The 26,185-nt window shown below is 42.4% G+C and overlaps 1 protein-coding gene across 1 annotated transcript; it reads right to left on the reverse strand.

Moving 5' to 3' along the window:
* Positions 1-4,761: 4,761 nt before the first annotated feature.
* Positions 4,762-9,399, reverse strand: ZNF518B (zinc finger protein 518B). Its single transcript, XM_012664276.1, has one exon. It carries the CDS (start codon positions 9,252-9,254, stop codon positions 6,003-6,005), a length of 3,252 nt encoding a protein of 1,083 aa, XP_012519730.1. The 5' UTR covers positions 9,255-9,399; the 3' UTR covers positions 4,762-6,002.
* Positions 9,400-26,185: the final 16,786 nt, after the last annotated feature.

Genomic DNA, 26,185 nt, shown 5'->3' on the forward strand with positions numbered 1-26,185 from the left:
CGAAGGGGAGGTTAGCAAGAGTTCTGTCTAACCTGAAGTGGCCTTCACACATGGATGCATAAATCTTTGCTGTATCTAAATCACTGAAAATTTCAGTTTTGTTGTCAGATTATTCTGATTAGTATGGGCTCAGTGTTGACATTGACAGCTCTTTGTATACTGAATGTTTTATCTGGGACCCCAGGATCCCTAAATGTGAGCACACTCCAGGTACAGTCTAGCTCAGGCATGGCCTCAGCACTGCCAACAGGCTGAGCCCAGATAATGCCAGGCACGGTGGCTGTGAAAATTGAATGGCCAGTGCCCTGAGAACCATCTGAAGTCTTGAAAGCTCTAACAATAATAGCAGCAGCAGTGACTGTTCTCTACAACTTGGTCAAGGTTCATTCTATGACAAGAGCCATTTGCTTTCTAGCTCTGTCCTTTGTATAAAGGTATGTTTTCAAGCATGGTCAGGATGAGGAAACTATGCTTTTAGAGGTTTATGAGCTGCATTCATGAATTGAATAAAACATTTTTTAGAATATTATTAAAACACACCTACTCAAACACTTAACTTCTATTGACTCATTTAATGGATGGGGGATGTAGTTTATGCACACAATGGCTGCTATGGTCTGAATGTTTGTGTCCTCTCTTTCGCTCTCTCTCTCTCTATATAAACCTAATTCCCAATGTGATGATATTAAGAGGTGGGGCCTCTGGGAGGTAAGTCAAGAGGGCAGAGCCCTCATGAAAGGGATTAGTGTCCTTATAAAAGAGGCTACAGAGAGGCCCCTTATGCCTTCTGCCCCGTGAGGATTCAGTAAGAAGGTGCCTTCTATGAACCAGGAAGCTGGCCCTTATCAGACAATGAATCTGCTGGCACCTTGATCTTGGACTTCCCAGCCTCCAGCCTATGAGAAATAAATTTCTGTTATGTATGACTTACCCAGTCTGTGATCTGTTATAGCAGCTGGAGCAGCATAGGCAATGGTATATGGATTTGTGTGTCCCACCAAATAATAAAAGGTGCATTGTCTAACTTGCATTTATATGTGAAAAATATGACTGTTTGTATTTTTCTAGGCATATTAAACAGAATAGAGTAGCAAAATTGACTTAAGAATAGAAAATCTGAAAAAAATGTATAGTCAGTATAGAAATCAAATCAGCATTTGAGACTTTCCCACTCCCCCCACCTTCCTGAACCCAGTCCTGTCTCTCCTTCTCTGCTAAAGACATGCCTCCAAGGTGTTGCTATTGGTGAGATGCATACCACTTCAAGGACCAACTGATCTCTATTCTCTGAAACATCTGCACTGAATAGAGAAAGAGAGAAAGCAATTCAACTCACTCTGTGAGAAAGTATAATCTTGAAAATAAAACAGTATAAGGACAGTTTTAAAAGAGGAAATTACAGACCAATATCATGTACATAAAATTTTCTAATGTTAGATGTGCAAACTCAGCAGTACTATATATGCATATAAATAGATCATGCAAAGTAGGGTTTATCCCAGGAATATAAAGAGAATTCAACATGAGAAGGAATCTATTCAAATAATACACTGCATTAGGATCTAAAAAGAAAAAGTCACTTAAAAAGTTATATAAACTTAATAGATGCAGTTACGAAAAAATTTAACACTAGCTGCAATGGCTCATGCCTGCAATTCCAGCAGTTTGGGAGGCTGAGGTGGGAGGATCGCTTGAGGCCAGGAGTTCAAGACCATCCTGAGCAACATAGTGAGACAAAAAATTTTTAAAAATGTGGCTATAATTGGCTCACACTATATTTCTGTTGGATAGCGTTGCCCTAGACTAAGTCTAAAATCCTTAGCATGGCATCTCATCCCAACTATGTCTTATGGATGTCAGAACCTTAAGAAAGCAACTCATTCCAAGTGTAGCTGTGGCAGCAAAGGACTCCACATATTGCTAAACAAAGGGCTTTACAGGTACAAGGGGTAATATGGTGCTCCCGCCAAAACACTGTCCGGGACATCATTCACCCTCTTGTAAACCTGGTAAATCAGGTGTTAGTAATCTTCCTGAGCTTTAGTTTTCTTAATATGTTTCCTATAATATAGTGTGGATCAATGACTGCAACTTCCTAGATGCATGGCTTTGAAGTCAATTTCTGCTCATGTTCCCTATTGACCACACTATAGCCACCCCTGGTAGTCCATGCCTAACACAGATCCCGTTCAGGTTCCTACTGCCTTATTTATTTCTGCTTTCCCACAGAAAGAGAAAGCGACCCAACTCAGTCTATGAGAACAGTATAATCTTGAAAAGAAATTAGTCTGTCAAAGGTGACAGACTAATCCTACAGGATTCAAGGATAATGACTCACTTTAACTCAGAAAATAAATTGATCAAACTGCTGAACTTAAGCAACTCACATCTCTTTTCCATAGGCTCTGCCAGTATTTATTTCAAGTTCTATTCTCTTCCTTTTCAAATTGTTGGTCCCTGGGAATGAACTGAGGAAATTAAGTGTACTCTTTAAATATCTTCATACTCCTTCCTCCCAAATACATGTGAAATTGGGTGCAAAAGATCAACTGCATTTGGAGAGATGAAATCAACAATGTAGCTTCACTCACACTTCCATCCAGGGGCTCATCACTGCTTGGGAACTTTCCACCCAAGCCCCGCTCCTACCTGAGAGCTAGACTTGGAAGTGCCCACGTACATTCTCTGCAGAGGCCACTGCAGTCCAAACTATAAGCCAAAGCAAAACAAAAAAGTAACCTGGTCTCTTACCAGGGTCTGCATGATTAACTAGCAGTTAATCTAATTCAGAATACACCTTGGTAGAATTCAAAACGCGTTACATAGAATGATGCCTTTACTCAAGGTGATTCACAAATGTATCATACAAGATAGGCTGTGTAATGAATAGCCACCTTGCTTAACATTTGAAATGAAAGGGCAGAGAAAATTTTACAGTTGCTTTATTTAACAAAATTTACGCCAAGTTCTATATCGATATACAAATGTGTTTCAAAATAAGAGCAGCAGACACACAAACTGTTAACACAGGAATTATAATGCTTAAAACATGGTACACAAAGTTTTGTTTTCTGCTCATATAGACATTTACCGGTTTAAAAATTATTTCGAAGGCCAAGCAGCATCACACCTTCATTTTCTGGGATGGCTTATATATGTCCTAAAGAAAGAGGGATGGACCTTTTGAGACTTAATGTATTCAGTTTAGTTCAACAAACAGCACTTGGCCCAATAGGGACTTACAAAATGTTTTGGACTGGGGATAAAAATTTGATTAAAATATAATCTATCAGAGTATGTTTTGAGTCAGTGGTTTCTTTTTAAATTTTTTAGTCTATTTGTCCATATCATAAATGTAACAAGTTCACTTCTAATCTCCCCCCAAAAAATCTACTTAAAAAAAGAAGTTCAAAATAATTTTATTAGTAGTACTAACAAAACAGTGACCGGAAGTCCTTCAAGATCAAGGTAAAAGCACACAAATACTCAACACAGCTCTGCCCCTACCCCCTCAAATTTTGTTAGAAATGTCATTATTTCATAACATTTACTTACATGTTAAGCTATTTTCTAAAGCTCTTTATTCAGGGAAGACAGCTACTTTTTGCTTTCCCATTTTTATGACTTCCAGGGACAATTTTAATTCCTTAAAAGGTATGATAGTTCTGAAAATCCCAAAAAACTTCGCTACATATTCTACTCACAAAATTAACCTCTGAAGTATATAAGTTGTGTTTTAGATAATACATGAAAAATGGTTGATGCGCAAAGTGTAAATATCTCATGTTGACACTTAACATTGACCTGATTCATGGCCAATTCTCAGTCTAGCTTTTCAGGAAAAAGCTACTAAGTGGTGAGGTATAGAAGGAGAAAAAAGTATTAAAAAAAAATCAAAAAATTAAAAATGAAACATCACAGCTTTTTCTTCTTCTCTCCTCTTCTCCACATCTTGGGAGCTTTCTTTCATGCTGGAAGAGTACAGATCTGTAACATGGATAAAACTTCAGAATGCTCCTTTATGTAGTGAAATGGCATCCAAGATCCATTTCCCAAAAAGCACCAAATAAAAATGCACAAAGACTAAATGCCGTAATAAAATGATCCACAGGGGTTTTTATTCCTGTTTGTTCACACGAAGCAGACCCCATCACTTACTGTGCTTTCATTTTCTAAGAATGAAATCAGACGATTATAAAAATGTGCTTCCAAAATAATTTCTAGAATATAAAAATGTTTTACATTTTTCTAGCCCACGTATTGTTATAAAATAGGAAGCCAGAAAATTAGCTACTGCAATTTTCATATGGTAAAAAATATTTATGTGTACACATACATATATACACATATATAAAAATCCAAGTTTTAAATTTCAATAAAAATTAACCAACTTAATGATCATGTATTGAATTATACATAAGAAATGTTGATTATCTGTAATGAGAAATGACTACAAAGGGTTACAATTCCATCGACCAGAGGATAAATCTAAGACCTTCCCATATGGAAAAAAGTCAGGAAGTTTCCAACTGCCTACTCAGTAAGAGAAATCACTGGTGTCTTTTTTTCAGATGTAACAGCCCCCAGTTTCATTCACTGCACCCCGTTAAGACCCCTAAGGCAGGAACAGTCCCTGAAGGGAGGAAAAGAGTTGGGCTGCCTTGTGGCTGTGCTATCTGTGTTCTGCATGAAGGCTGGTGCCTGGATACTTGGGCAAGTGAGGACTAAAATCCAATCTTGAGCTGCATTTGCCAAGCCATTACCTGCCCCCAAAGCTGTGCCTGTGCAGGGGTGGGCTTTTTTCTAAAGTACACAAAGGTGCTGTTTCAAGAGGGAAAACCTTAAGGAGCTTCAACACCACAGAAGGGAAGGGATTGAAATGAGCAGGGAAGCTGTCCTAGTGCACAAGAGAGCCTGTTCAGAAGAAAACGGCAAAAGGAGCTAGGACCTGCCCTGGGGAGCAGCGTCTGTGACCCACAGTGATCAAGAAGAACAGGCAGCATCCCTCTAGTCTCCGGATGATGAGTCTCGAATGAAAACAAGTCACATGAAACTCCTTTCACAACTTTCATTACAAGCCCACCTTGAATTGTCTTCCCCAGTTTATCTATGTTGTAAGATGCCTGTTTCCTCACATTTTAAATTGGTCACTTGATTTATGGTTTTGGGAGAGCTAAGGACAAAGAGAAGACTTAATTTTAGATATTTTTTTACTATAACCATCTTTTTTTTGCCCCAAAAGGCATGTTCTCTACCCAATTGTCATAAATCAAGGTATTTTAAAACAGAGTAAAGGTAAATACTTGAAAATGCTTTCTTTCTTCTCCTAACACCTGTTGTTGAAGAAGTTCAGGCAAGCCCTTGGAAACATTCTTTAAAACAGCCAAGAAAAGCAAAACTCTCTGTGCTATGTGGAACACTTACGAGTATTATAGAGCAAGGGACAGACGAAAAAGAATGGCCATTTTTCTATAACCAAATTTAAGATAGTTAATAAAGTAAAAAATATAATCTCCATTATGTATCAAATGTCCAGGAGACAAGTTAAAGCAAAAACAAAGTGGATGTGCACACCAACACATAGGTTTAATCCTTCAGTAGCATTAATATAAAGAGTATGTGTAAAACATTCTCAATTTGCCCCTCTGATGGATGACAAGAGATTTCTATCTACTCAGAAAAAGGGGTGCTACACAAAGAGAGGTCTCAGATCCCACTGAAAATCTGTTAAAACTTTCACTTCCTCTCTTCAGATAAATGCAAATACATCAACTTTTGTGTACAATTTCAGGAACATCAAATACATTCGAGGGTCCAGTCACATATCTCAGGTTCAGACCCCTGGCTCTCAATATTCTTACAGGGGATTTAAAGAATTAGTGATCCTCTCATTTCTACAGTCTATATTTCTCCTATTGAATCTGGAGAGGGGTGGTGGGGGGCAGCCCAAATCAGAATAAACTAAAAGAAAAATAACTTGCTTCAAAGAACAATTTTTTAACTTATTTGCCCTTGGAAGAAAGCACATCCCAGTCTCTAGTTGCTTCTATTAAATGCCGCTGACCATGACTCATCCACTCTTCCTGGTCTTCATATAGCCTCCCACAAAACCAGCACTTAAATATACACTGTGATGAATCATCAGGCAAGGAATCCACCACCTGGTAGTTGTTTTTATGAACTTTTTTAAGTTTCATTTTCAACATCATTTGTCTTTTAATTTGGTTGGCTTCCTCCAAATTCTGGTAAGTGAGCCGGACATGGTGCCGTCTGATGCCAAGCTGACACCTAGTCCTCTCTGATAAAACAACTTTGAGGACATTGCCTTTATATTTATTTATTACCTTCATCACATTGGTCACTTCTGGTGAGTCAACATCAGGATGGTTTAACACAATGACTGGCTGGTTCCGACGGGGGCATTTAATCAATTGGTCTGGTTTAGCTGCTATTAATCGAAGTTGTCTTGCAACCTGAAAAATTGAAGGATCCTTGAGACAGCGGCTCGAGTCAGCCTGAATCTTGTTTTTCTTCTTGGATAAGTTTACTTGTTTGGTTTTATTTCTACTTATAGAAAGATTTCTGGAAAGTAGTTTCCCTTGCCTACCCAATTCACTGTTTCCTTGCTGTCCATACAGGAGGCCAGTTTTTTTAGGGGTGATGCTACAGATGGCACTCTCTTTTCTTGGTTTAGGCCGAAAAGATGTCTCAAGATTTTGGGACATGTCTATTGGCCTACTTTCGCTTCTCAAAGGCTGTATGTCTGAGTCTGTCTGTTTCACAGGGCAGAATGGAAGTGGTTTTATTAACTGTGTTTTATTGCAAGGTATGTTGACAGGTGCTTCACATGTGGCCTCTATGATGTGGGCATCCTCAGAGGAATTGAGAACCCTCAACACAGCTCCTTTTGGGATCAACACTGGAGCAGCAACATGGGGCTTCCTGGTCACTCTACTTTCAGTTTTTCCATCAATGCCATCTACAAACTGTGGATACATTTGCTGATGAGTGAGGTGTCCATTACTGGTAATACCACCATCATTCTGAGGTTTCTGGAGAGTACTCATGGAATGACCATGGCCAGTGAATGACACATTAATTTTGTGAATACCTTCAGGAGTAGCTTTTGAAGTTACCTTTGATGCCTGTCCCACAGAACGACGACGTGCACTGTTTGCAGCCAAAGATGAAGGCTTGCCACAGGATTCAATTAACTGAGCTATTTTTCTGCGCAAGAGTTCAATTGACTTTATTTTAGATGTTGAACTATTCCATTTAACGCCCTCAGGGACATTTTCAGATCCAGAACTTAGAGAAAATACTGATGAGATGACAGGGCCATCAAAAGTGTCATTAGTCTTTTCGGAACTCTTTAATTCCAAAGGCTTATCCCCAGACTGTTGAGATCTAATTCTGTCTTCTCCAGTCATATTTAGGGGTAAATACTTGCTTTTATGTTGAGAGGACATCTGGCCTATATTTGAAACTGCCTTGTGTTCCTCTGTCTGGTTATCTTCCAGCTTCCCATTAGAGGAAACCATTTTTATAGGAAAACTGATCTTACTTCTAGATTCCAAGTCATTTTCACTTATGGGCAATAAGCCCTTTTCTCCAGAGAAGGAAATGGTTGCAGGTGATGCAGCAAGAGGGAGTAAGTGCTGTGAATCACTGGGTAAACTTCTTCCATCTTCAGCAAAACAAACAGCAGCTTTATATGGAAAAGGGTTTGACGCACTTCCAAGACCACATAAAACACTGTTTTTTAATACAGATGCTGGTGAACGACCTTTTAAGGCAACGGAAGGAAGAGAAGTTCTATGTGGATATAAATTATATTTTTTCTGTAAATCCTCAACTTTTTCAGAATTGAGAAAGCATTCTCCATGTTTACGAACATTAGAGTTTGACATGAAAAAATCATAAGACCTTACCCATTTCACATTTTTAAATTGTTTCTGAACTGAAGACTGAAGACTATCAATGCCTACAAGTTTTCCAACATTCCCTTCAATTGTCAGTGACTTTGTTTTTTCTGCAGAAACTATTTTTTCTTGTTCATTTGAATGCTTCTCTTTAGTCATATGCTCAAAATTATCTCCATCACCCCTGCCGGCTTCACGGCAATTTTCTTCCAGTGGAAACAGTTTCAGAACCACCTGCTGTGTACCATTGACAACCTTCACATCTATCAACTGGGCTAAACAGTTTGCAGGGACAACTAGTTCTGCTGGTGCCACAACTGTTAATGGCATACCTGGCTGAACTGGTTCTTTTGCAGGAGATAACACTTCCACCTCAACATTTTTGTTTTCAAACAGGTTGACTTCATTTTGCCCAGACGGGGCCATTTTATTTGGGATGCACACTACATCTTTTTGGCATTCCTTTGGTTCAGGTAACAACATGATATTGTGCATTTTGTCTTTATTTGCATGGAGAGAGAACCTTGAAAGTTGATCTGACAACTTATTTTGAAATGCAGTCCTTGGATTAGAAACCTTCAAAAGCTCTGTGTTTTGTTTTGAAGTGCTGGCTCTTTTCGGCTCCGGCTTGGCAGTAGTTTTGAGTGGCCGTTTTGCACCAGCCCTCTCGTGGACTCTCTTCCTGTGTTTGACAATATAATCATTTCTAATAGCACCATAGTCACAATATTCACACTGATAAGGGAATACGCCTGTGTGTTTCACCAAATGCCTCTGAAACTCTCCTTTTGTATATGAAATGTAGCTGCAGTGAGAACAAATAAATTTAATTTCTTCATGTTGAAGTGTGTGTTTTTTGTACTGCAGAGGATCCTTTGTGGAAAATCGACATTTATCACAATAATATTTGCCTGGCTTAAAGTTCCTTACCTTAAATTTGTTATTGACAGAACTTGAGACGGTTTCAGTTTTATTTCCGACATGAGTAGCACTGGGATTACTGTTCACAAAATGGAAATTGGGAGGAGCAACACCAAGTTTGCATTTGAAGCAAACATATATGTCTTCCTTCTGGCTTTGCCCTATCCCCTTTTTCAAATCTCGAAGAGGGATTTTGTGAACACTTTTGCACTTCACACATGTAGCAATGGTCATCATGGCAGTCTCTGCCTCTGAGCCTTGACACAAAAGAGTTTGCACTTCCTGTCTATCTGGTCGAGTTGCTCCATTAGCATCAGGTTGTTTGGGTGACATGGTCAAGGAATTATGTCCACCATTCACTTGTGTAGTATATAACTGCTGTCCAATATCCTTCATCTTCTTTATGTGCATTTCTAAAAAGAGCTGACTGAAATTCAGACGATTTCACAAGATAAAATCCTTAGGAGGCATCCTTCAATAGTTTGTGATTGGTAGAGGAGCAGCTACTTCCTGGGAATACACTTAATTATCTTTTTTTATATACTGCCGCAGTAGATGCAGGATCACAAAATATGATTGCTTTCAATTTTCTGATATTCCCGGCAACACTAAAGGAAAAACAAATCATAAAGGATGATTAATACAAGAATTTAAGGCTTAGTTAAGCTATTACCCTATATTTTAATGGCCTTGAAAATTTTATGTGAACTCCAACATATGAACTTGGATATCTATGTTACAGTAACACATAACACAACAGAGTTGGCAAAAAAGCCTAAATTAAAAACATTTTCAAACTCAGCACCCTAAAAATCATCACTTTAGACCAATAATGAACATACATATACCAGGAACAAGGACATGACAGCAACCATTCAGAATAGCCTTTGATCAGTCAAAGTTAAATTTTTAAGGGTCAGTGAGCACATCCTAGCAATTTCAGAGATATAATTTCCTATTAAGTTCATAAAAATCTTGTACAGAACACTGTCAGTTTAGTTTTTGAATACATTAGTTATCAAGTTGTAGAGCTAGGGCTTCAGCCCAGGTGTTCACATTTATTTCTACACTATAGCTTATTATCAGCTTGGATACCGATTCTTTCACTCACACACTAGACTTGCTCTCACAAGTGATAAGAAGCCCAAAATACTCACAGTATTAGGAAGACAAATAATTATTCCTTCAACATTTTACGGGCATCTATCATTTGCCAGGCTTTAGTCTAAGTGCTGCAGGGCAGGGAACAAAAGTACAGATTATATATTTATCAAATTGTGGTAAGATAACTGGAGTAAAATACCACAAAAGAAGGCAAGGGGGAGAGGGGATGCCTCTGTGATGAGGCTGCAGGGCTGGGTATGGAGGAGAGGACGGTCAGGAAATGCCTCACTTCAAGTTGCTGTTTGAGTGGAGACCTGGGGACGGCCAGAGAGTGAGAGCTGTGGCTGTCTGGGAAAGGCCTGTTTCAAGCAGAGAAAAGGTCTGGGAAGTAGGTGCATATGAGGAAAGTGAGGCGGCTCCAAGTCTGGAGGAAACAAGCAAAGGAGTGTGTTGGGGGGAAGCAGACACAGTCAAGGGAAGATCTACAACACTATATCCTCAGGACATGGTAGAAGGGGCAGCCACTTGACCTCCCCTAATTTATATCCCAACAACAGCCTCTAGCTGCTGTGAGGACTAGAGTCTACAAGGGGCAAAACGATGGCAGCAGGGAGACCACAAATGGCTTGGACTGGGGCAGAAGAGGTGACAAAACATTTTCTAGAGCAAGTAAGTTCTCTAATACGCACACATGCATGTAACATAGTGACTAATTTTTATACAATCTTTAAAGATAATTTTTTAAAGAACATAAAGAACTAGGAGACAAACAAAAACAATTCTAGTATGGAAACTGCTAAAAGCCTTTCTATCATGACCTCTAAAAGGCCACTTAAATCTTCTGAGCCTTCATTTTTCCATCTGGCAATTAGAACCAGGGCCACTTACCCAACCTCTCCACGACGATTAGAGTAAGGAGATACTTTTGAGAGTCCCAATGCTTCTCTGAGTGTAGGAAGCACACAGAGGCACTCAGTCAGTGTTTGTCAGTGATAGGCAGCAACATGAAAGAAAACTGGCAGCTGCTTTCTGGCACAGTGCTAAGAGACCAAGAGCCACACAAAGTGAGTGTGAAAGGCTGACTTAGGGATTGGAAAGGCCGCTCCATGGGGTCTGGAGAAACAACAGCCACATATTCTGATCTGGCCTAAAACCTGCCTTTCAAAAGCAGCTTTGGAAAACACCAAAAGAACACATCACATCTGATGATAAGCTGCAGTATTGTCTTTTCCTATTTTGCTTTTGTGAAAATAGTTACCTTCTTTCAAACCCAGCCATCTGGCAGCTAGGGCCACAGTCAGTCTTGCCCTACCATAAGTGTGCATATAATACTTAGACATCAAGCAGATGGAGGCCTGTGGGGTCGCAAGGGGCTGTCTATTCCTTCAATGTTCAAACACATACCTAGGCAAGGGACAGTGATTTTGGATAGGACACATGAATGCCTTAAACTGGCAAACGCATAAGCATGGGCAAAGACAAGGGCTTTCACATTCCACTGTACTTCTGGTATAGACAACGGATAGAACTTTCAGAGGAGTCACTAGAAGTTGACACACACTTTACTTTCCAGATTTGTAAAGAGGTTACGGAAGGGAGATAGAAGGGACACTCAGAACTCCTGCTGCTGCTCATGAAGTGAACCAAAGCAGAGCACCCATCTGCATCTGCTTGCTCATCTATTTTTCAAAAAGGCCAGCTTAGATGATTTCTAAGCCCAGCCTGACATTGCTGATCCTTGAAATCACAGACTTTACCAACTAAGAATGCTACTATCATCATCAGTCACGTAGGCATTTTCATCCAGGTAAAAAAAGGCCATAGCCCCAACCAGAGCCTAAGAAAACGACAGGCTCAAAGAACATAAGAGGCTTAGGTAGGTAATAAGGGGGAACTGGTTCAATGGTCCTGAATCTGGAGGAGCCTCAGAATCACAGCTAAAAGGGACACTCCTAGGCCTCATCCCAAAGCTAGTGAATCAAAGTCTCAGAAGAGGGGAAAGGAGATGAGACTATTGTGGTTTGTAAAAGCACCCCAGGCTATCCTGATGAAAAGCCAGCATTCAAAATCACTGGTTGAAGCTTCTAGCAACATTTAAATCCTTAAAACATCCTTACCAATTGACCATGCTGTTGATGGTTCTAATGTTGCCATAAGCAGAAAATCTCTTCCCTCTACAGGCAGCTAATTCTATTTCCACATAGTTCTCATTATAACCAATTTACCCACAAATGAAATTGAAATCAGCTTCCCTATAACTTTCTTTCTTCTGGAGCTACAAAAAACAACTTAATTTTTCTTGACAGATCAGTTATTAATCTGCACATCTGTTCTCTCATCCAGTCCTTAGTTTTCAATTCTGTTCAAAAGATTTGCATACCAGTCAATATGTATGCCATGCTCTGATCTACCGGCCTCATAATCCCACCAGTGTGTGTGTGTGCATGTATTTGAGAGAGAGAGAGAGAAACTAACTTAATTGCCTGGCACAACTTGCTGCCAGATTGTTTCAACACCTTATATATTAACTCTAAGAAATTCTCAAATAAATCATGGGACAAGATTCCTCTATTTGAAGAATCATTCAAACCAGGATTCTACTGGCACATTTTCATTTTTCATCCTATTTCCCAGTCTCTAAGAATTCTTTAAAAATCACAGAATGCAGTTTTGCCATTTTCTAAGTCCTTTTAAAAATTGAGGGGCGTCATTCTTTCTAAAACTGAAGACTTGAAAGTCTAAGATAGACTTGACAGTAAGATCATGTCCATCAGCAAGAAGTGGAGCAAAGTCCCTGGAGAATTAACCAAGCCAGCCAGAGTGCCTGAGGAAGGAGAGTCCCCTTGGAGGAGCCTCTGCAAAACTTTCTCAGTAGTTATTTCAAATTAAGAATCCATAGGAACAAGTCCCCATATGAAGCATAAGGCTGTGATTAGCAAGTACAGTTTATGGGGAAGGCAGGACATCCAGGCCATGAATGAATTATGTCACTTGGGTTTGAAAATATCTTCTTGGCTATTCTCAAAATAATGTAATGTGACTACATTGCCACTTCCCTCAGTCTAGGTGAAAAAAATGTGAGGTTTCTTCAAAACAAGTAGGCGATGTTCTCTTTGGCCTTTGCAACCTGTGTGGCTACTGACAGGGGGAAGATATCTCAGATGTAACACTCCAGGACAAAGGTAACAGATGCAGCGATGTGGAAGAACGAAGATGATGTTGATGTTGGTATTTACACATGGACACTCACTCCTGAGGGTGCAGCAGGCACATCTGAGTAATGGGCTCCCAAGTCACTGTTCCTTCCATACAACTTTCTCCATATGGTTGACATCCAAGTACAACCACCTATGAAGCCAAGACCTCTTGGCAAGTCACTGCCCAGTGGGTGGATGAACAAGGATTACAAGACACTGTAGATAAAGGTCTGTGCACAAGTGCAACTGATGCTGTGAGGGCCTCCAATAAATCACTATCAACATCAGGGCCAGTGTTCACCTGCTTTCCAAACTTGCAATGCTAGTATTACAAAAGCTTCTGCATTTGACCTCCTAGGACTAGAAACACACATTCCTTCAGATAATTTAGGAGGGCTCTCGAAAACACAGAAAATAATATTATTAACTTTATGGCACAATAAATAAGATGTCCATTTAATATTAATTTGTCTGTTTTCCAAAAATTATTTAACAGCATAGAGTTTTTTAATGTAGAATTATCTACAGCATCAGCCACAGATGATTGCCACGCACCAAAGCAAAGTGGCACAGTATGTTGCAGATGCGTTCTCTGGACTGAGTCTTGTTCTTGTCTTTTTTCAAAAGAAAGGCCAGGACAAAGGCCTAACTGCATTCACTGTTGGTGGGTTTTGTTTTTAATTTTGAGCTCACTGCCCTGATTTCTTAAAGACTTATTATGGGGGCATAAGGGGAAAAAATACTGAGTTTGGAAGAAACCAGGTCAGTCAGATTGAAGGCTATAAAAAACACGAATGATTGTTTAAGTGCCTATTAAAAAGGAACCATTTGACTTCTAAACACTGGAAATATCCAATGTCAATAGAATTAGAAGAGAAATAAGTGGAAAAATAATTTTTAAAGCTAGAGATTCTGGAATCAGATTATAAGGTTGAAAATCCCAGTTATATCACTTTCTAGGTATTTGATCTGGGGGCAAACTGATTCCTCACCTGTAAAATGAGACAGTAACAGTACCTACCCCAGTTATCATGAGGATTCAATGGGATAATGTAAGAGTGCTTTTAGATAAGTTACTGACATATCTGTTAAAAATATTATTTTCCATTTGTTAATGAAGAAATTATACCAATCACATACTCAGAGGGGCTAAAATACAGGATTCATAGCTGCCTGACTCTGGAAACGGCTCTTTCCACAACATACACTAAATTTCATTTTATAATTTTAATCACATTTGTTTGGCTGTACAGCCTAAAGGATAATTTATCTCTGGGGCAAAATCACCTATTTAGCTTTCATGGCAAAAGGGCTAACAGGTGCTCATAATCACCATAGGAAAGACACTCCAACTATTAGAGTAGTCACTGTGATTTAAGTTTATGTATAAGCCCATTACTGAATTACCTTTTCCTCACTCACTTCTCTCAAAGCTCAGCCAAACTGTGAAATGTCCCTGTAGCAAATGAATGTGTTTCTATGCTACATGTTAATGTGAAAAAAAAAAAAGTGGCTGGCCAATTATATCAAGTGCATGCTACATGGATCATCACATACATTTCTGTTCATGAGAGATGCCTAGCAAACCCAGTATTAGTTGACTGACTGCATCCTTTTTGGATGAAGAAGAAACTTAAGCAGCTTTTTTCAGGAATTCTGAACTAGAAATCCTCCTTTGAATGTAGCTTCTACCATACCCATTGCTGGGACAGGGATATAGCTGCTGTACCCACGAAGAGCAAAGGGAATGGTACTGGAAGGTTTGCAGTTAAAACTCTGATCTTGTCCCTTATCTGCAGGGTCCTTAGACAACTGATTTCTCTCTGTGCACTTACAGGCAAGGAAACAGGCTTTGCTATCATGAAACTTAAAGGGTGATTAGAAGAAGCAACCTAAATAATGTACGCAAAGTACTCAGCCTAATAGCAAGGCCGCTGACAAATTATACCTACCTTCCGTCTCTTTAGCTATAGCAAAGGCTTGTCTGACTAACTTCCAAGTAACCAAAAATTTAAAACAACTCTACCCCAAAGTGTCCAGTGACACATAGACAAGTAATACTTTATCAGGGAAAAATTTTAACATTAGACATGTAAACTGCCAATATTTCCCTAAAGGATGATATTTAGGAAAAAACTGTTGCCTCAGCAAGAGCTTTTTCAGACCATTACAATTGACTCAGAATTTGAACCAAATAGGTAAAAAGATCTAAACAGAGAAGAACATCAATTAAGCATTATCCCTCTTTATGGCAAACTGCCTTGCACTTAGAAATGAATACAATGCAAACTGATTGCCTTTTCGATGACAAAAAGTACTTATGAATGTTGCTGACAAACACACTACCCTTGGGATCCTGGATTTCCTTCTGAAAACAAGTGTACTGCTTGGGCAACAGAATGGGGCAAGAAGCCTGCAGGAGACAGCCCCTGCCAGATTATCCTGCTTTAGGGGTGAAAGCAGCTCAGTGTAACAGAGTGGAAACACTAATGACTTTGGGATATCAAGAACAAGGTTCAAAATCTAGGTCTAGCCTGGTAATTTTGGACTTGTTAACCTATCTGAGTCTGAATTTCCTCAGTTGTAAAATGGGAATAATACTGCCTAATTTACAAAGCTGATGTGATGATAAATAAGGAAAAGGTATATGCAGATGGCAGGTAAATTTACGCTTGGCAAAGAGTAGAGATGTTCTGTCAAGAAATAAGTCAACATATTTTTTTGAGATTTCTTCACATGTAGAGTGTTCAGTAATGTCCACAGAAACAAAAAACTGGTAAGCTTATCAAACGAACGTGATGAGATAAAGGCCTATAGCAACAGGAGTTCATTAGTGGGCAGGAGGAGACCGTGTTCTCCCTTACACCCTGTCTACAGGGAGTTCTTTGGGTATTGACTTGACAACATTGAACACATCAATTGAGTCCACATCAAAAAACAAGGGAAGTTATTTTATAGGCTTTTTAACCATTTAAGAGAAAAGCTTTCAAAAGAAAGACTATAAACTGTGCTAGAGTCTTAAAAGCCTAAAACAGTTTCTTATGTGAAAAAATGTGAAAGAGTAAATATGCTCGTTAGTATTAAAATATATATACACACACATATATGGTAAAAATATGATAGTATTACAAGTAGTTATTATAAAATTCTATGTCAAAGGCACATCAAGTGGCTTCAGGTCTCTAAAGGTGCTAAAAATGAGGGACACATAATTTTTCTATTTTACTCCTTATTTTTGCCTTAGAGAAAACCCAAAATATTGTAGAAGAAATGGATTAAGAATTTAACAAAAAGTATAATAAAAAACAGAAGAAATATTCCGTACTAAACCAGTGGTTCTTAACCTGGGCTGCTTTATTTAGGGCAACTATTTTGTCACCCGCCCAGGCTATTAAACTTATTTTTAAGTTTAACTGGGACAGTGGTTACCCACTGCACACTGGAATTTCTAGGAGCTTTAAAAATGATGATGCCTGGCCTCTATTTCCCGAAGACTCCAATGAAATTGGAGAGGTGGTGGTGGGGTTAAAAGCTTCCCAGGTAATTCTAATAGGCAGCCAAGGTTGAGAATCACCTGACATTATAGGTGCATGTGGGAACAGCAGCAAGCATAATATCAACATCTTTGTACAATACTTTATCTACCTAACCTACTTGTGGGTGCTTGGAGACAGGACAAGGCCACCCTCTCTGTAATGTGTATAATGACAGTTATCCATTCTATAGAGTCTTAGAAACTTGAATGTTCCTGGCACAGTGCCTGGCAATGAATGAGTGCAATGAGGACCAACCAGGACTGTCTTACCCCACATTTGCCAGGGGTGGCCATCTTTAAGGCATGTAATAGGAGATGGAGAGAAGTGAGTGGGTAGTTTCAGTGAAGTGGGAAATGCTCTATCAAGGATCTGATCAGAATGCTCTCTCAGTGCTGGCTGCTTGTCAGTCCTGGAATACCTTGGCCCAAGTTAGGAGGAAGGGGTGCCTGCACAAGCAGGTTCATATGTTACCTCGATACTTCTCAATCCAGCCTTCAATTATCTGCTTCTTCCAAGATAGCAGGTCTGGAGAAGTTACATGGGTTTTCTGAGGTCACACAGATGGTGAACAGCAGTAGCCAGGGTCCAATCTAAATTCTTTGTTTTCTGCTACCCTGCTGTGCGAGGCTATGAACTGACATGACAGTCAGGATCTATTGCCACTTGATCCCTGTTCTTACTTCCTGCCTGGAGCCTTGGAGCTGCAGATATACAACAAAAACGTGGTAAGTCCATGGGCTCCTCCTTCCCTTTTAGTCCTCTTCTCAGGTGCCAAGTGCCATCAGTTTCACAACTTCAGGCCCTGGTAGGCTTCTCCACTCAGAACTCTGGGTGGCAGCAAGGTCCTGCACAGAGAAGCCTGCAACAGAAGCCAGACACTTGGTTTTAAGTCCTGGACTGGCACAGCCTTGGTTTCTCAGGGTGTGTTGAAAATTAAGGGGAATGAGCCCCAGAAGTACTTCTCAAGTAGAGGTATATGGCAAATGGCAAAGTCACCCAGGAAGTTTTTTTTTTTTAAAAAAAAAAAAAAAAAAGGATTCTCAGGGCTCACATGACCTAATGAATCAGATCACCCTTCTCCTGGGATGTGGTTTAAAATTCTTCCCAGGTGATTCTAATGCCTTCCCATCCCCACTCCATGATGAAAATGTCTAGACTGAATGAATTCTAGTTGCTCTCACTTCAAGAATGAATCCTGGAAATTGCAGTTGGCTGGGTTTACATAACAAAGAAATTGCAGTAGACAACAGGCAGTTTGAGAAAAATCAAGATTGGGAAAACCCTCTCTGGAGGGCCTTGTTTATCATAATCAGCAGCAAAGGGCTTGGCCAAGGAAGACACGTAACATGTTTATTGGTTGAAAGAGTGAATGAAAGAAATGCCAGCCTTCATAGTGATAATAAGAAAAATGTTTTGTTCTTCCTGTTGCACAAAAACTGGCCCAGATCCCTTTACTTAAAGGCAAATAGACCTGGAGAGACTGAAGTGTGTTCTTTTTTTAAATTGCCATTTTGCCTTTTTAAAATCTTAAGTTTGGCAAAACACGTAAGGGAGGAGTCCCAATAAAGTAATGCTCTCCTTTGTCTTTTTCTGAGCTGCACTTGCAATGGATGTTATTAGCATAACAAAACTGGATACATGCAAATGTGTTATTTTCCATGGCTATATGTGATCTAAGATACTGTTTTTTAAAAATTGTATCCTAGGTTAAAAATATCAATATCATACAATTTAAAAAAACTAAACATTTTATTTGTATTCTACTTAGAGAGTCTACAGTATACAACACTGGGTTTTCTAAATAGTATTTTCTGAACTCTTGGTTGGTATCTCCTATTGTGAACACACATTACAGGCTGGGTTGAACTTTGCATATGTGACTCACAGAAAGATAAAGAGATACATTCCCATTCTCTGTCTCTGCTCTTCTATGGGAAAAGTAGTCAAGATTCTAGAGACCAAAGTCTGTCTTAATTCTTGGTGATTTCAATTCTAAACTTAGGGACAATGTTTTAAGGATTCTAACACAACATTACAGTTTGGCTGGGTAGATTTCTAATTTTAAATAAAATATAGTGCTCAGTATTCCACTTTACTATTTTTTTACGGTTACGTTGACAAATCGTTCACTATCCCAGTTTTTAAAGTCAGGGTTATTTGAATGGGATACACTAAATATCCGACTTATATATAAGGACTTAAGTGTTTTTTTCCCATTCTCTCCTTTGGATTTCCCTTTCTAGTTAAGAAACTTGCATTCTTTTGAACCCTACATAGTTTCTCTGGCCTTAAACAGCCCTAAACCCCAACGACAAGATAAAAAGGGTAGGCTGGGATGGGGAGGTCCCACAAAGAATGAAATCAGGATCTGCAACAATTCAAACCATCACCATCTATCCACCTGTCCCTCCTTTCCACTCTCCCCCAACAAAAGATGCCCAGGTCCTCAATGGATAAGCCCATCCCTGGACACACTCGCATGCTCCCAAGGAAAGACAATGCCAGTTTGGTTTTCAAGTTTATTGTTGGCACGCTCCCACCGATGGCACCCATTATCCAGGGCGAGTCCACACCTAACATCGCGGGCGCGAGGACACGAAGGCGCGGGTACACCGAGATTACATCGCTGTCTCCCGGGGACGTCCGGGGGCTTCTTCTAACTGAAGAAAACCAAAGATCGTCAACGCTCAGCTCCGAGGCCCGCAGGAGGCTTTAAAAATGGCCTCCTTACGACACTTCCTGCTCGGGCCGACCGGTAGGAACCCTCCGAGCGGAGGCATCATTTAAAACGCGGGGGGCGGGGAGGAGGCCGGGCTCGGCGGGCGGCACTCGGTGCCCCTCGCGCGTCCGGCGAGGCCGCGGGGTCGCGGCGGCACAAAGGCGGGAGGGGGGGCGCCGGGCCGACCCAGGCCGGCCCCGTGGCCTTCCTCACCCCGCGGCCTGTCGCCCCCACCCCGGCCAGCAGGCGCCGACGGCCTGCTGCCCCCCAGCCCCGGACAGAGCCCGCGACCAGCTCCCCCGGGTGCTGCTCGCCACGACACCGGCCAGCAGCTCGGGCACGCGGGGCCGCGGGCTCACACCCGGCCCGGTCCCGTCAGGCCCACGCCACCGCGGCTGCGCGCTCCCCGGCTGCACCCAGCGCTCTGTCCCGGCACGCGGGTGCGGCGCCCTCGCCCTCCCGCTCCGCCACTCACCGGCCGGCCGGTCTCGGGTGCTAGGTCCCAGCAAAGGGGCGTCTACACCGCCAGCCGCAGCCCGCCGCCGCCGCCGCGCCCGCTGTAGGTCCCTACCCGGGGGGCGGAGTCGGGCCGGAGCCGCGCGTGCGCACTGCGGCGCGGCGGCACAGCTACAGCAAGGCCGGCGCCTGAGGTCTCTAAGGCTTCGTTGGCCCCCGCCGGGCTTCTGCGCCACCTAGAGCGAGGAGGAGCTGAGACCCGGCCGAGCCCGGCTTCTGGGCATACAGCTCTACCTAAGGCGTTCGCATCGCAGCGTGCAACTTAGACATGCGCGCACGCTCAGGGGCCTCCCCTGCAAAAGAAGCACGGCTTCTGCCTCGGCGCTCGGTCCAGCTGACCTCCGTGAGCGCCAGCGGGTAGCGTGTAGCGGAGGGCGGGGCTGGTGCCTGCCCTCAGGGAGCTTGCAGTCCAGCAGCCGGTGAGTGAAAACGAGAGAAAAGGAGCTCACCCTCCAAATGTATACTCTCTAAAGCTCTCTTCAGTGAAGGAGCCAAGGATGGCCTCGGAGTCATGAGTTCGAATCCCTACTCTCCCGTGTCCTTTACAGTTTAGCTGCCGGACCTTGGGCGAGGAAGTCCCCTGACTTCTCTGTCTCCGTCTTTTCATTTCTAAAGGTGGGGAAGAGCACTGAGGCCTACAGCCTCATCTAGCACGTAGGTTATTGTGCGGGTCAGATGAGACAGCAATTGTGGGAGAGCCTGGAGATGGTGTGAGCTCATTTAGTGCCTTTTTTTTTTCCTGGCCTCCTGTACTCTGGTACTGTTTTCAGGAAACCAGCACCCCTCCACGTACACGAGCACCTACGATCTTATGGAAGGAAGACATATTTATTATAGAACAGGCCCTCCCTAAGGAAAGAAGGGGGCCATATTGCCAGGGTCCCCATAGTCAGTGACCTGTTTGCTCCCCACAAAGTAAATCTGCTCCCCAGTAAGGGCAGATTGTGGCATGGCAGCGCCGTCACCGGAAAATGTAGTTTCTTCAGGATTAACAGCCAAAAGTTTATTTCAAAGCTCTGGAAGAGGGAGGGGCGAGGCTGGTTTCCAACAACTTCCTGTTGACTGCTGGAGGTCAGCATAACAGTGGCCAGTGAGTTGCACGGAGGAGATGCAGGCCTGGGGCAATGCTGCAAGGCGGACAAGTGGAGTTCAGGAAGAGGGCGTTGGCCACAAAGCCAGCAGCCGCAGCCACTGAAATATCAGGAGCTGGGCAGAGAGGACATCAGCCCAGAGAGCAAACCCTTCCCCTTGCCCTATGCTGCGGTACATCTCCATCCTGATCAGGGAATTGCTGGGCTCCTGGTCTTCTATCTCCTGGGGCTCAGAGAAGCTAAAGGACCTTTTCTCAGAAAATACATTTATGTGCAGGGTTCATATCAGAAAGAATATGACAAGAGTTCAAAATCTCCCACAACAGTGGGGCAGAGTTGGGATGGGCATTGAGAATCTAAACTAGCCACTGCCTGAAAATCTCTAGCGGCAAAAGGGAGTCAAATCAGGAAAAAATGTTAATTCTAAATATTGGAAAATCCAAAGTCTAATTATTAGAGAATTTTTTCCCTAAATTTTAGCCCAAATTGTTGCCTCTTCTTATAACTTCCACTCATGCATCACACACAGTTCTGCCCACTTAAGTTACATAGAATTGAGGAAAGCGTACCTCTGGGTTTTCTGGAAGTTTCTCTGGAGTTAGAGCAGGTTATAAATCCCAGTTCAGGCGCACAGAAGCTGTAGAAGCTGTGAGCCTACTCCCTAACCTGTCTGAACCTCAGTTTCTCATGTAAAATTCACTGAACAATAGGACCTTGCACAGGCAAGTCGTCAACATTTAACAAGAAAAATCACGTCAAGACCTATCACAGTCCCTGGCAGATAAGAAGTGACCAATATCTTACTCTCATATTTTTTAGGAGCCCAAATTCAGTGAGATAAAATACTTTGTGGAGGGTCTGGAAATGGGATATGTACAACCTGGAAAGGGGCTGAGAAGGGATAGAAACCACTTCTTCAGAAACCTTTAAGGTTGAAGTGTTGTCTCCCAAAAGTCTTTTGACACAGGGAGCGTTCTCCCAGAAATGTGGACCATTGCACACCTCCTACACTTAAGGCGGCTCTTTCATGTCTTTTTCCTACCCTCCAGCTTAGTTTGCCTAAATTCTCTTTTCAGTGTTGCATGGATCACCTCTGTTAAGATTTGATTTATGTTTCCTAGAAAGACATGTTGAAGTCCTACCCAGTCCCACTTCTTGCACCTGTGAATGTGACCTTACTTGGAAATAGGGTATTTACATATGTAATCAATTAAGATGAAGTCATTAGGGTAGGTCTTTATCCAGTGTGACTGGTGTCCTTATAAGAGGAGAAGAGGCAACTGAGGGGAGAATGCCATGTGAAGACACAGAGACACACAGGGAGAAGACTGCATTGAAGACAGGCGATGGAAGTTATGCAGCCACAAGCCAAGCACTATCAGAAGCTGGAAAAGGCTAGAAAGGATCCTCCCGTAGAGGTTTCAGAGGGAGCATGGTCCTGTTGACATCTTGATTTTAGAATTCTAACCTCCAGATCTGTGAGACAGTAAGTTTTTGTTTGTTACAGCAGCCCTAAGAACCTCATATAACCTCCACTTGTGACTGCCTAAGATGTAGGTGCGAAGAGGAAGATGTCAGTCATTGAGTATAGGAGCTGGGAGCCAACGTTCATTCGTTTGCTTATTCATTCAACAAAACACTGAGCACCTATTAGTGCTCAGGATAGAGTGAGGAACAAGAAAAGGCTCAGCCCTTAGGGAGCATTTATTTCGTTGGGGTTTCTAGACCACAAATCTGTAAAGGCTCATTAAAGAGGACTTTGAAGATGAGCCCTTAGCTGAGTAGGAACCTGCCACAGGAAGATGTAGAAGAGTGCTCAACAGAGGGGAGGGCATGCACAAAGGTCCTGAGGTGAGCACGAGTTGGGCATGTTTGAGGAAGAAAAGGAAGGGCAGTGTGGATTTAGATCATCCTAGGCACTTACAAACTGTGAGATCGTAGGGAGTCCTTTACCGAATTCTGGCAGTAAGGAATGTGTGGCTCAGAGGAAGGCCTCTGGGAGCCTTGCAAATCGATCGACTATCCTTTCTCTTGTCTTGTACTCACTTCCATGCTGCATTTCCAGCTTTATTTTCTAACCTGGCCTCTAGCACTCCCAAATATTAATTATACTACTTGATTAAAATCCCATTGCTCCTTGGAAAAGGGCCAGGTCTCTAACATCCAGTTCAGGAACTTTGTGCTGGTGTTGGGAGCCACAGATGTACAAATCTGAGGCCCTTCAAGACTTTATGCATACATAAAGACTTTATGTACATCCAAGAAAGTGCCTTTTATTTTTCTTTTAAAACATTTCACAAATCTCTAGTAACTTCTTTGAGCCTTAGTTTGCCCATCTGTGAAAGAGAGATAAAGGCCCCTTTTTAGGCCCTGGTACTCAAGCTGAGCTCTCCTCTCAGTCCTGGGGCGCAGGAAGTGGAGGCTGTGGAGTCCGAATCCCGATCTCATAACCCATGTCTCCCAGCTGTGTGATCACGGGCAAGTTACTGCCAGTCTCTGAGACGTTTCTTCTCAACTGTAAAACGGGAGTAACTAGACCTACCTTTTGTGGAGTTTGTCATGCGCTGGAGAGTGGCTGAGGCTAGGACCGCGTTCCAGCGGCCCTTTCCCGCCCAGCGGCGCTGTCGGCTTCTCTCGGCCCCGGGGGCAAATCACACCCCGCTCGGCAGCCCGTGGAGCGGCGGTGCGCGTGGTGAGGCAGGAGGGAGCCAGGGGTCGCGCAGTGGGCATGCGCGGCCGCTGGAGACCGGGCGGCGGCCGGGACGCGCTGCGCGCTGCAGTATCGCCCGCGGCCTCTGGCGTCGCTGCGCGAACGGCACGCCCAGCTCGCCTCGAGTAGAGCTCTACCCGGCGCGGGCGGGCGGTGCAGCCCTGAGCTCACCTGGCGGCGGCTGCTGCCACCTGGGGCGCCCCTAGTTCGCCTCCCTCGCTCCTGCTCACCCCGGGCCTTCGCCTTCGAGAATTAGGGATGTGCCGCTTCGCTTTCGTTTCGCTTATGCCTTGGGAGCAGGAGTGTCGGGGGCAGGACTCGCCGGCGCAGCCTTAGTGAGGCCTCCCGGGGCGTTCTCTTGACCTAGGCTGGCGAGGGATCCGAGCGTTCCCGACGAGTTCACAGTGCTCCGCCCCATCCATTTTATTAGCCATGCAGGTAAATGTGCGCCACCGCCTCTGGGCTGTAGGTTCCACCAGGACACGCGCCGCGTCGGTTTTGTTCATCGCTGAAGCCCTGGCACCTAACGTGGTGCCTGGCACAGAACAGGCCCAGCTCCCAGCGTCAATCTGGTCCAAGTCGCCAGCATCCCTTACCTGGGCCAGGGCTGTGCAAAACGTGGAGGGGGTCAGGGGCCCGTCCCCTGCTAGGTTTCAGAAGGGAGCGTTTAGAAACTTTCATTGCAATTTGACAAGGCTGCGGAGTTAGAACGTGGGATCAGCGAAACAGGGTAGAGGAACTCTGAGGGGGTGTAGTCGAACGCAGGGAGTGGTTGCTTGTGACTAAGAGTGCGTCGAGGCGTGTAGGTTCAAAAAGGATAGAAGTGGAGGAAGACCTTTTACCACAGGTAGATCTAGGCGGCTGCGGGCGTCTCCTGGCTCATCTCCCTGCATCCAGTCGCCTCTCATTTATACCGCGACATTTAGAGTGGTCCCTCCACAAAGCAAACTTAATGCTTTCATTCCCCTGCTCAAGAGTCCTTGCAGGAGCCTTCAGTCCTGTCTCTACTTCCTCTCCTTGTCCAATCATCGCTAAGTATGGCAACAGCTTACCACTATTCCTGGTTTCTGGACGCCTCACCATCCGTTGTTTGGTTCCTTCATCCTGGCCGAAGTTCACTAAGTAGTGTCTTCATAAGGGACTTGTCTCTCAAACATTTGGGGTAAATTCTATTTCCTACAAGAACCAGATCGATATATTGGCTTCATAGGGCACACTCATTTTTAAAATGTAATTTTTGCTTTAAAAAGATATGCACACCCCACCTATCTGTAGCTTATAGCGAATCTCTTTTCACTGAACATCTTTTGAAGGTAGCTGTTAAATAAAAGTGAATGTTATCTATAAAAAGTAAAATAAAAAAATTAAAATATATACACATGCACATACACACACGCATGTACACACACGCACACACACCTAGTTTTGGAAAGACATATAATACCCCAAAGTATTATTGTGGTATGGACAACAGTCACTTTTCTTCCTTTCGTTTTCCTCATCTCTTTTCTCTGTTTTGGCTCTCCAGAGGCAACATATTCAGCTATTTCTATTTCCCTGATGACTAATGATGTGGAGCATCTTTTTATATGCTTCTTAGCCATTTACATGGCTTATTTTATGAAGTGTTTATTTTTTTATAATTGATTTGTAGAAGTTATTTACATTTTCTAGATACGAAATACACATCAAGTATGTATAGAGTGAGTATTTTCTCCCAATATGGGTCTTGGAACTTATTTTCTTAATAGGCTCTTTTGAAGAGCAGAAGGTTTAGATTTTGATTAAATCCGATTTATTAGGTTTTTGAATAAAATCCATATTCCATAAAGATTCTTCTCCTAGCAAATACCACTGGCTTCTTTGCCAGGAGGTTTGTCATTGCATGTTTACAAGTGGTTAGATCAGGTCACCTGTCTTCTATCTTTTCTGGGAGCTTCTCCCAGGTAACAGGGAAAAATGGATTGTAGACTCCAGTTAATCTGTTCCATTTTAGTGTTCAATATTCCACCAGTAAATATATTAGCTGAAGGGTTTGTGTAAATCCCCTTAATCAGACTGAGTAAATTTCCCGCTATTCCAAGTTTACTAGTAGTATTACTATGAATTGGTGATAAATTTTTTTCAAGCACTTTTTCTGCATTTGTTGTGATGATCAAGTAATTTTTCTCATTCAATTTGTTGATGTGGTGAATTACACTGATTTGCAAATGTTAAACCAACATAGCATTCCTAGGATAAATCCTACTTGGTCATGAGATAGCATTTTTTTAATATATTTTTATATATTGCTTATTTTATATATAATATATATTTTTGATAATTGCTTTTTTATTTTTATTTTTGTAATGCACAAAGGTCCTGAGGTGAGCACGAGTTGGGCATGTTTGAGGAAGAAAAGGAAGGGCAGTGTGGATTTAGATCATCCTAGGCACTTACAAACTGTGAGATCGTAGGGAGTCCTTTACC

This window comes from Propithecus coquereli, unplaced genomic scaffold (assembly GCF_000956105.1).
Source record: "Propithecus coquereli isolate 6110/MARCELLA unplaced genomic scaffold, Pcoq_1.0 Scaffold88, whole genome shotgun sequence".
NCBI lineage: Eukaryota > Metazoa > Chordata > Mammalia > Primates > Indriidae > Propithecus > Propithecus coquereli.